Source organism: Entelurus aequoreus, linkage group LG01 (genome assembly GCF_033978785.1).
Source record: "Entelurus aequoreus isolate RoL-2023_Sb linkage group LG01, RoL_Eaeq_v1.1, whole genome shotgun sequence".
NCBI lineage: Eukaryota > Metazoa > Chordata > Actinopteri > Syngnathiformes > Syngnathidae > Entelurus > Entelurus aequoreus.
In genome coordinates, this window is record NC_084731.1 from 21,323,512 (window position 1) to 21,336,011 (window position 12,500).

The 12,500-nt window shown below is 38.3% G+C and overlaps 1 protein-coding gene across 7 annotated transcripts in view; it reads right to left on the minus strand.

The window, feature by feature from the left end:
• chl1b (cell adhesion molecule L1-like b) overlaps positions 1-12,500 on the minus strand; it is a 225,820-nt gene that overhangs the window by 17,620 nt on the left and 195,700 nt on the right. For all 7 annotated transcript variants that reach the window (XM_062045707.1, XM_062045698.1, XM_062045690.1 and 4 more), the window contains one exon: positions 4,846-4,977. In XM_062045707.1, coding sequence (XP_061901691.1) covers positions 4,846-4,977 — 132 coding nt within the window. The remainder of the gene's footprint in view (positions 1-4,845; positions 4,978-12,500) is intronic.

The following is a 12,500-nucleotide window of genomic DNA, read 5'->3' on the forward strand; positions in this document are numbered from 1 at the left end:
CACTCTACGAGCTAATTTAATGTACACATTTACAACAAAATGGTTGGGAACCACAATGGACATACAGTCGGGGTCAAAAGTTGACATACACTTGTAAAGAACATAATGTCATGGCTGTCTTGAGTTTCCAATTCATTTCTACAACTCTTATTTTTTTGTGAATAGAGTGATTGGAGCACATACTTGTTGGTCACAAAAAAAAAACATTCATGAAGTTTGGTTCTTGTACGAATTTATTATGGGGTCTACTGAAAATGTGACCACATCTGCTGGGTCAAAAGTATACAGTTGTGCTCAGAAACTCACTGACCTTTTATACACACACGTTAATACAAACAAACAGGTCACAGGTGAGGATTGGAACCTTGATTAACCATTCAAACCTGTTTCAAGGTTCAAGGTTCAAGGGTTTTATTCGTCACATGCAGAGTACACCACAGTGAAATGCTTTTTTCCATGCTCTTCAGATATTGCGTACAGTGGGACCCAAACACTAGTTGCTGAATCTAATACACTAAATACAAAAAATACAACATTTGAATAGCTCTGATGTACATTCATTACAAGACAATACGTTGCACAATAAGTCCCAGTAGTTATGGTAGAAGTATCCGTACAAGTAAAAGTACAGTAGTCACATACAGCAGTGGTCCCCAACCACCGGGCCGCACAAGAAATTTAATTTAAAAATATATATATATGTATATTAAATCAACATAAAAAAACACAATATATACATTATATATCAAAATAGATCAATACAGTCTGCAGGGATACAGTCCGTAAGCACACATGATTGTATTTCTTTATGAAAATTAAAAAAATAAAAAATTAAAAAAATTAAAAAAATTCCCCCCCCCGGTCCGTGGGACACATTTTCTAGCGTTGACCGTCCGCAGCTACAAAAAAGGTTGGGGACCACTGACATACAGTACCAGTGCAATATCAAATAGTATAACAGTATATACAGTATACACAGTGTATACAGTATAGGAAGTAATAAATATTAAGGTGTCTACAGTTCTTTTGGCAGTTGAGTAGTGACAGTAATATGAACAGAGGTAATGGAACAGTATGACTTCTTTATACTCTTGTTTTTACATTATTTACAGTCATTGAATGAAGAGTATTGTAGTCCGGTATTTGCAGTGGTAAGTAAAGTGATTGTGTTTGTGTCAACTTTTGTGCATGTTATCAGATCAAAGTCACTGGGGTATGTCAACTTTTGATCAGGGTCATTTGGGTACTTTCTTTTGTCCTTGTGGATTTAAAAAGAGTAAACACAGTTGTTTGCCAATAAATAGCTTCACACAACGATTAAGCATGAGTGGAAGAAAGTTTTTTTCTGAAGAATGGCCAATAAATCATAAATTCTCCCAGGGTATGTAAACTAAAGAGCTCTTCAGATATTGCGTACAGTGGGACCCAAACACTAGTTGCTGAATCTAATACACTAAATACAAAAAATACAACAATTTGAATAGCTCTGATGTACATTCATTACAAGACAATACGTTGCACAATAAGTCCCAGTAGTTATGGTAGAAGTATCCGTACAAGTAAAAGTACAGTAGTCACATACAGCAGTGGTCCCCAACCACCGGGCCGCACAAGAAATTTAATTTAAAAAAATATATATATATATTAAATCAACATAAAAAACACAATATATACATTATATATCAAAATAGATCAATACAGTCTGCAGGGATACAGTCCGTAAGCACACATGATTGTATTTCTTTATGAAAATTTTAAAAATTAAAAATAAAAAAAAAATTAAAAATCCCCACATGGGACACATTTTCTAGCGTTGACCGGTCCGCAGCTACAAAAAAGGTTGGGGACCACTGACATACAGTACCAGTGCAATATCAAATAGTATAACAGTATATACAGTATACACAGTGTATACAGTATAGGAAGTAATAAATATTAAGGTGTCTACAGTTCTTTTGGCAGTTGAGTAGTGACAGTAATATGAACAGAGGTAATGGAACAGTATGACTTCTTTATACTCTTGTTTTTACATTATTTACAGTCATTGAACGAAGAGTATTGTAGTCCGGTAATTGCAGTGGTAAGTAAAGTGATTGTGTTTGTGTCAACTTTTGTGCATGTTATCAGATCAAAGTCACTGGGGTATGTCAACTTTTGATCAGGGTCATTTGGGTACTTTCTTTTGTCCTTTTGGATTTAAAAAGAGTAAACAGTTGTTTGCCAATAAATAGCTTCACACAACGATTAAGCATGAGTGGAAGAAAGTTTTTTTTCTGAAGAATGGCCAATAAATCATAAATTCTCCCAGGGTATGTAAACTTAAGAGCACGACTTTACATACAGCAATGTTAATATTTGGTTACATGTCCCTTGGCAAGTTTCACTGCAATAAGGCACTTTTGGTAGCCATCCACAAGCTTCTGGTTGAATTGTTGACCACTCCTCTTGACAAAATTGGTGCAGTTCAGCTAAATGTGTTGGTTTTCTGACATGGATTTGTTTCTTCAGCATTGTCCACATGTTCTCAATGGGGTTTAAGAAGGCCATTCTAAAACTTTAATTCTAGCCTGATTTAGCCATTCCTTTACCACTTTTGACGTGTGTTTGGGGTCATTGTCCTGTTGGAACACCCAACTGCGCCCAAGACCCAACCTTTTAGGTTGTCCTAAAGAATTTGGAGGTAATCCTCCTTTTTCCTTGTCCCATTTACTCTATGTAAAGCACCAGTTCCATTGGCAGCAAAACAGGCCCAGAGCACCACCACCATGCTTGACGGTAGGAATGGTGTTCCTGGGATTAAAGGCATCACCTCTTCTCCTCCAAACATATTGCTGGGTATTGTGGCCAAACAACTCAATTTTTGTTTCATCTGACCATAGAACTTTCCTCTACAAGGTCTTATCTTTGTTCATGTGATGTCAGATGAAACAAAAATTGAGCTGTATATGCTTTTGACCCAGCAGATTTTATTATGGGTCTACTGAAATGTGACCAAATCTTCTGGGTCAAAAGTATACATACAGTGATGTTAATATTTGGCAAGTTTTACTGCAAAAAGGGGCTTTTGGTAGCCATCCACAAGCTTCTGGCAAGCTGCTGGTTGAATTTTTGACCACTCCTCTTGACAAAATTGGTGCAGTTCAGTTAAATTTGTTGGTTTTCTGACATGGATTTGTTTCTTCAGCATTGTCCACACGTTTAAGTCGGGACTTTGGGAAGACCATTCTAAAACCTTCATTCTAGCCTGATTTAGCCATTCCTTTACCACCATAATAAATTCATAAAAGAACCAAACTTCATGAATGTTTTTTGTGACCAACAAGTATGTGCTCCAATCACTCTATCACAAAAAAATAAGAGTTGTAGAAAGTAATTGGAAACTCAAGACAGCCATGACATTATGTTCTTTACAAGTGTATGTACACTTTTGACCACGACTGTATATAAAATGGAGAAGATAACTGCTTTTATTCATTATAAATTGGAGAAATGTACTTCATACTGGGAAAACTGGGTCAATTATGTCACGCCCCATAAGCTTGATTTTATTTTCTCGAATTAGTGATTGTACTGTTTAAAGAAATAAAATAAAAAAACGATTACTTCCTATTAGGGTTGTACAGTATACTGGTATTAGTATAGTACCATGATACTAATGAATAATTTTCAGTACTATAGCGCCTCTGAAACATACCGTATATAAATGTATATTATGTTTATAAACTCAGGAAATATGTCCCTGGACACATGAGGACTTTGAATATGACCAATGTATGATCCTGTTACTACTTGGTATCGGATTGATACCCAAATTTGTGGTATCATCCAAAACTAATGTAAAGTATCAAACAACAGACGAATAAGTGATTATTACATTTTAACAGAAGTGTAGATAGAACATGTTAAAAGAGAAAATAAGCAGATATTAACAGTAAATGAACAAGTAGTTTAATAATTATTTTTCTACCACTTGTCTTTAATAATGTAGACAAAATAATATAATGATAAATGAAAAATGACACAATATGTTACTGCATAAGTCAGCAGACTAATTAGGAGCCTTTGTTTGCTTACTTACTACTAAAAGACAAGTTGTCTTGTATGTTCACTATTTTATTTAAGGACTTAACTGCAATAAGAAACGTATGTTTAATGTACCCTAAGATTTTTTGTTAAAATAAAGCCAATAATACAATTTGTTTGTGGTCCCCTTTATTTAGAAGAGTACCGAAAAGTACCGAAAAGTATCGAAATAATTTTAGTACCGGTACCAAAATATACCCTATATGTCGATATAATTTTTTATATAATTTTTATTATTATTATTTACTATCTGTTTATATTATTTAATTTTATTTTTTATTATTATTATTATTTTTTTTTTAAACAATAAATATATGTATATATATATTTATATATATATATATATATATATATATATATATATATATATATATATATATATATATATATATATATACACACTGTATATATATATTTTTATTTTTTATTTTTAATTGATTTATCTGTAAATATTATTATTACTTTGTTTTGTTTGCTTGCTGTTTTTTTTTTTTTAAACCAAAAAATATTTTGACATCTAGGGCAGACAATAGATGTATATTTTTATTTTTATTTTTTATTGACATCCAGCATCAGACATTCCTATCTGATAGGAATGTCTGATGCTGGATGTCAATAAAAATAAAATAAAAAAGATACGGTTTTGTGGGGCAATGATTGTTTTTGTTAATAGCTTCTTAGAAGACTGATTGTTTTCACAGCAACAAATATAAAATGTAACAAGTACAGACTGACGGTTTGTGTTGGCATGTGAGAACCTACCTGAGTATTTCCCTCCTTTATTTCTGTTGACAAAACAGGCAATCAACACAATGAGTGTGAGCAGCGCGATGGCACACAGCAGGCCGATAAACCAGCCCTGGTTAGATATTCCTCCATGGATGCTGGCAAAACCTGAGGAGAAAGAAGACACGGTGACTTTGACACACCTTCACCTTTTCTTCGGATCACTTGATTGAATATTTGCACCGACGACGCAGATCGCATGCGGAAGAAGCAGTATTAATATTAAACGGCTAATTCGCTCGTCTGATTAATCAAGTACGGAGCGCTGTACAAATGTGAATAAATCCAAGAGACAATAGGAAGAACCACGCTCCGCTCAAGGACGTGCAGTTGTCAGTTTAAATAGACAGCAAAAGCTATGGTATACACAAAGTATGGCTGGATCATATCGGACTAGATGAACTATAGCACCGAGAGATCTATATGCATATGGATGCACACTATTATCACCTGGCGAAAACCCAACCACCTGTCATGATTACTTCCCCCATAAATTAATCAATAGTTTTTGAATCTAATGATCATTTATATACAAACATACAGCAATAAACTGATGCAATTCTACTGGTAATCTCTGTAAAAATCTACTTCAATGCTTGTATAAGGGAAGTGGACTAACACAAATATATTTTTTAAATATTCGTTTTTAAACTGTAATCAGTGTTAATTTTTTTGTTGTCATTGTTGCAGCCTAAAATGTGTGAATTTGCGGCAGCTTTTTCAGAAAGTTGCGACAAAAGATGCAATGTTTTGAGGCTTGTTTGTTTCAATAACATTGAATCAACTTGTGATTTATTCTATTTTTTTATATATTACTGTTCACAATCCTTATCACAGACAAGACGTCAAAAGGTTTTATTCTTTTTTCGCTTTCTAACATACAAATCGTCTTGTTCTTGGCGGCTAGCAATGCAGCTAATGGGAGCAATCAACACTACCTCTAAATCACTTTAAAAATGCATTCAAAAACCGTCAATAATACTTCACTTACGTTCCGTAACCTGTATAATAACCAAACTGTAGCGACACGGAGGAACTATTTTTCTAACGTACTAACACATCGGCATGCTAAGGTATTAGCCGTAGACGCTAACTACGGAAAGAGATAAGCTAGCTACCACGTCAGCTCGAAACACGTTTGAGTTTGTAAGGCACAACACAATGCGATGCAACACCAATCTGTACGGACTGAAAAACATGAATCATATTACAGTATCTGTAAAGTTTTAGCCCACATTTCATGTTTTGTTTGTACACAGCTAGCCAGACAGCATATGCTGTCTCTCATGATACACCTATGACGTGCTGCATGTATAATGATCAATATAAAGTGTGACTCACTCGATGAACATTTGTCTGTTTGGTTCAGCTGGCCAGGGACGTTTTTTTCCAGCTAATTATTGGTAATCACTCCATTTATGTCGAAATAGCTTGGCTTCAAATTCCACATTTTGCAGCTTCGATTCACTTTCACCTCACTCTCTCGGCTTCCGTCTGCTCCAAAGTCTCACTCTTCCTTTGTGCTGGCTTCTAGAAGCATTAGTTCATCCTCCATAAATTCAGATTTAAAAAGATAAGGTTGTGAATCCTATTTTTTCTAAAAAATAGTGGTCTTTGTTGTTTGTTACAGAATCTGCCATGATTAGAACAAACTTGCGTTTTTGTATCCGGAAGAGGTTGTTGCCAGAAGTCGGACGTGCATTGCTATGGAAACGGGAATAAATGTTCCGAAAAATTAGTTTCGGCTATGACCAAAATACGGTAAATATATCGTACATATTACATATTGTTATGAACGTGTCTGTTACTTGCAGTGTGTATATCAAACGTTGCTGGAGGGTTTTGAAGTTGTTTTAGAGCAGGGGTGTCAAACGTACGGCCCGAGGGCCGGATCAGGCCCGCAAACAGGTTTTATCCGGCCCCCGGGATGAGTTTTCTAAGTATAAACATTAACCTGAAATTTTTGAATGAAAAAAACTGCTGTTCTAAATGTGTCCACTGGATGTCGTAATGGCAATTCTTTGTATCTTTTTAGATGATGCTACATATGTACAAAATAAACCACATGATGTTAGTACATCAGTCGAGGAAAATGATCAAACTACATAAATAACATACTGTAATTTGATTTTGATATATATTTTTTTATCTTGATAGACTAATAATGAACACCAATGAGTTGACTGACGGACATTATAACATAATTTATTCAGAAAGTATAAATAACGACAAATAAAGATAGAATACTATTAACCGCAACATGTAAGTGTAAAAAAAAACAAAAAAACATTATGATTTGTACAATTTCAGAATGTGCTTGTTCTATTTTTAAACAAAGGAAACAATCTGAAGTTGTTATCGTGCCGTGCCGATAAAAAAAAAAAAAAATAGTCTAAGCCAGAGCCCTTAGAAAGGGGGTCCAGACTGAGGCCGAGGGAGGGTGTATCATGACAGACAGCATACAGGAGCAGACCCAACAAAGCAATCAAGAGAGCCGACTCCACCCTCGGCTGCCCACTAACTCTCGGCCAGTGTCCAGTCCGCATGGATGAGCGAGGATGCGTCCAAGGACACCGAGGCGTCCGATACACGCTCAATGTCGCTACAGTTTGGTTACTCTACAGGTTACGAAACGTAAATTAAGTATTGTTGACAGTTTATGAATGCATTTTTAAAGTGATGTAGAGGTAGAGTTGATTGCTCCCATTAGCTGGACCACAACTGTCCATCGAGTGAGTCACACTTTATATTGATCGCATCATGGGTGTATCATGACATACAGCGTAGAGGAGCAGACCCAACAAAGCAACCAAGAGAGCCGACTCCACCCTCGGCCGCCCACCAACTCTCGGCCAGTGTCCAGTCCGCACGGATGAGCGAGGATGCGTCCAAGGAGACCGAGGTGTCACGGCGCGGATTCGAACCCACTTCCCTCCTGCAACTGAGTGTCACAGTTCCTCCTCTGGCTGCTCGCCCGGACACGCCCCCGCTCATGCTGAGCGCAGCACGGCCACGCAGCGACAAGCCTGCAGACAATCGCCAATCCGCACACCTGGGACTGATGAGGGTGAGCTGGATAAAGGGCCAGTGGACCCAAGGATCCATGCGGGAACTTAGTTACCTCTTAGTGTACCGTAAGCCTTATGCTCTCTCACTGTTGTTTCTTTACCCTCCGTGATTCTGACGTCCGTGTTGCTCTCTCGCAGTGCCTTCCAGAGTCTTCCCCTTCGAGATCTCCCGTTGTTTTCACCCTGTGTTTTGGACTGCCTTCCTCGATTCCCGACCCTCGCCTGAACACGGATCTAGCCTCTTCTCTCCTGCCCTGGATCATCTGCCTGCCCCTCGGACTGCCTTGTTCCTTCACTCTCGACAACACTTGGTAACACACACTTCAGTTAACCTTACACATACACACTCCTGGGTTTTTGTCACACACTCTGTTTCCTTAGTTTAGTTTATTAGTTAGTGTTGTTTATTATTATTATTATATATATTGACTATATATATAATACATTATTGAACATTACCGCCCCCTGGTGTCTGTTGCCGTCATCTCCCTTTAGTCAAATACAAAACACGAGGCGTTCCGATACACGCTCAATGTCGCTAGAGTTTGGTCACTCTACAGGTTACGAAACGTAAATTAAGTATTGTTGACAGTTTATAAATGCATTTTTATAGTGATGTAGTGGTACACTGTAAAAAGTCAGTGTTCAAAAACAAGAACAAAAAATACAAAAATGAGGGGTATTTTACTTGAACTAAGCAAAATTATCTGCCAATAGAACAAGAAAATTTGGATTGTCAAGACTTTCCAAAACAAATAAAATTAGCTAACCTCAATGAACCCCAAAATACCTTAAAATAAGTGTATTCTCACTAATAACAAGTGTACTACTATATGAGTACGTATTTTCTATTGTTTCATTGAAAATAAAACAGCAAAGTCCATTTGGCTGTCATCTGTTTTAATTATGAGACACAATTGTGTCAAAGTCATGATTTTTTTTTCATGCTTGAAATTAAGAAATTATTACTTTAAAAAAGTAGTTTTATACTTGTGAGTGTTGATGACACAGCTTTGCAACAGTTGATATTCTAGTTTCAAGCATGTTTTACTCAATATAGGTCATCAAATCTCAGCAACAAGCTGTAATATCTTACTGAGATCATTTAGGACCAAAACCTTTAAAACAAGTAAAACACTCTGACATAAAATCTGCTTAGTGAGAAGAATTATCTTATCAGACAGAAAATAAGCAAATATCACCCTTAATTGAAATATTTCATCTTACTTAGATTTAAAGGCCTACTGAAATGATTTTTTTTTATTCAAACGGGGATAGCAGATCCATTCTATGTGTCATACTTGATTATTTCGCGATATTGCCATATTTTTGCTGAAAGGATTAAGTAGAGAACATCGACGATAAAGTTCGCAACTTTTGGTCGCTGATAAAAAAAAGCCTTGCCTTTACCGGAAGTAGCGTGACGTCACAGGCTGAAGGGCTCCCCACATTTCCCCATTGTTTACACCAGCAGCGAAAGCGATTTGGACCGAGAAAGCGACGAGACCGTATTGCTATATGAATTATATTATACATTTCCATAGTTTAGTTAGCTGAGGTATATAATGTCCAGTGTATTTTGTCAACAACTGTATGTGTGTAAAGTATTTCTTGTGCTGAGCGATCATAAAACTGCTGCGAAGACGCACTGTGAGAGGCTCGCCTCATAACCCCGCCTCCTGGTGCCAAGCACCTCCGCCGCAGTATGCACCGCCCGACGGGAGCGCCACACCAACCAAAGCCCACACCCAACGTGCAAGACCGAATCCACCCAAAAAAAAGTCACTTAACAAGAAGCCAAAAAGTGCAAAAACAACAATGCTCGCGCCGGAGGAGCTGCGAACGACCGCAGGGACACAACATTAAGTCCACCTGCAGACTGCAGCACGGATTTCATATTTCATTCATTTACAACTCCTCCAACACGAACACCACTGTTCCCGCACTTATAAGTAAAGGTAAGACCATAATAACGTTTTTTTTATTAAATGTGTTTTTTTGTGTGCTACAGTTTCTATGTGTAAAGTCAAAGTTAAGTTAAAGTACCAATGATTGTCACACACACACTAGGTGTGGTGAAATGTGTCCTCTGCATTTGACCCATCCCCTTGTTCACCCCCTGGGAGGTGAGGGGAGCAGTGGGCAGCAGCGGCGCCGTGCCTGGGAATCATTTTTGGTGATTTAACCCCCAATTCCAACACTTGATGCGGAGTGCCAAGCAGGGAAGAATGCTGGTATGAGCTTTTAAACATAACCCGTTAACTGCTGCCAATCAAATGGTGAATAAGATACTCTTTAGGGTTCATATGTTTGTAAATCTGACTGTGATGAAGTCCGTGCCTCACCAGTCATGAACCTCACCGCATGTCACTGCATCATTGATATATAAACTATCAGACTGCGTGGTCGGTAGTAGTGGGTTTCAGTAGGCCTTTAGATTTCAGTTTTTGCAGTGTAGAGTTGATTGCTCCCATTAGCTGGACCACAACTTTCCATAGAGTGAGTCACACTTCATATTGATCGCGTCATGAGTGTATCATGACAGGCAGCATATGCCGTCTGGCTAGCTGTGTACAATCCGGTTGAATTTGCGCGATCGCCACATCGCAAAATCCCCGGAGGCAGCGATATTTGCTTTCTGCGGTAAAATGCCCAACTTCATTGGAATCGACATTGACTGTCTTTCTTCTCTTTAAATTGTGTCAGATACCCAGACATATCAAATAATGTGGCCTTTTTGCTCACCAACAGGGGGAGGGAACAACATCTAATGATGGAGTGAATGATGTGCATCATTAGTATGCCCTGGCAGCTGCTGTCTGAACAGGTCCGCATCAATCCACTTCATTCCCCCCATGGCAAACATGCAAATCCATCGCGCCTTCAGCTCAGGTGCTTTATTTACTCAGGTGATAATTCAGCACATAGGACACCTGCGTCCGCGCTCGCCATCCCAACTAGTGCAAATGACACTCTTTGACTAACGCTGATGGATTAGTCTGTGGCTATGGTAATTCCAATCATTGGACCTGGACAATGAGTTTGACTAAGATCAGGCCCTGAGCTAAAAATATCCATAGGCTGTCTCCTGGGTTTTGTCATTGCACTTCTCAGCATGCCATTAAAATGCTGGCGAAAGCAGCTGTTTGGCCAGCAGGGGAGTCGGCGCTCTGGAAGACGGCGGCATCAAAGTCAAGGGGATTTCTCGATAAGGAGAGGCCACACAATATTCTGATATGGCCGTTTTTAAACAGCTCCCACTTATCCACCTATCACAATGACCTATAAATATCACCCTTCCCAGTATGTGCTCACAACTCCCCCCCCTGAGGACATTTCGCCTCACTTTCTCTGCGCTCAGACAACTTCTTGTCTTACTGTGCGCTGCTGCTGTTTAGCCAGCTGAAGATAATATGGAAATGTCAGGTGACTGTTGGGTCAATACGCTGCCGTGCAGAGCGGGGACCGGGGCTCAACAAATCAATCACTGACAATTAGGCGTGTTAGTCCCATTCAAGTGATGGCACTCTACGGCTAGACAGTTAGGCTGGGATATAGATCATTTGTCCCTTTAATTCCCATGGTGCGGCAGTGAAATGAAAAGTGTATTAGAACCGACTAATGCATTAGCAGTATCAGACAAACCCCAAAACCAGTGAAGTTGGTACGTAGTGTAAATTGTAAATAAAAACAGAATACAATGATTTTCAAATCCTTTTCAACCTACAAACCCCGTTTCCATATGAGTTGGGAAATTGTGTTAGATGTAAATATAAACGGAATACAATGATTTGCAAATCATTTTCAACCCATATTCAGTTGAATATGCTACAAAGACAACATATTTGATGTTCAAAATGATAAACATTTTTTTTGTTGTTGCAAATAATCATTAACTTCAGAATTTGGTGCCAGCAACATGTGACAAAGAAGTTGGGAAAGGTGGCAATAAATACTGATAAAGTTGAGGAATGCTCATCAAACACTTATTTGGAACATCCCACAGGTGAACAGGCAAATTGGGAACAGGTGGGTGCCATGATTGGGTATTAAAGTAGATTCCATGAAATGCTCAGTCATTCACAAACAAGGATGGGGCGAGGGTCACCACTTTGTCAACAAATGCGTGAGCAAATTGTTGAACAGTTTAAGAAAAACCTTTCTCAACCAGCTATTGCAATGAATTTAGGGATTTCACCATCTACGGTCCGTAATATCATCAAAAGGTTCAGAGAATCTGGAGGAATCACTGCACGTAACATTGAATGCCGTGACCTTGGATCCCTCAGGCGGTACTGCATGAAAAAGCGACATCAGTGTGTAAAGGATATCACCACATGTGCTTAGGAACACTTCAGAAAACCACTGTCAGTAACTACAGTTTGTCGCTACATCTGTAAGCGCAAGTTAAAACACTACTATGCAAAGTGAAAGCCATTTATCAACAACACCCAGAAACACCGCCGGCTTCACTGGGCCCGAGCTCGTCTAAGATGGGCTGATGCAAAATGGAAAAGTGTTCTGCGGTCTGACGAGTCCACATTTCAAATTGTTTTTGGAAAC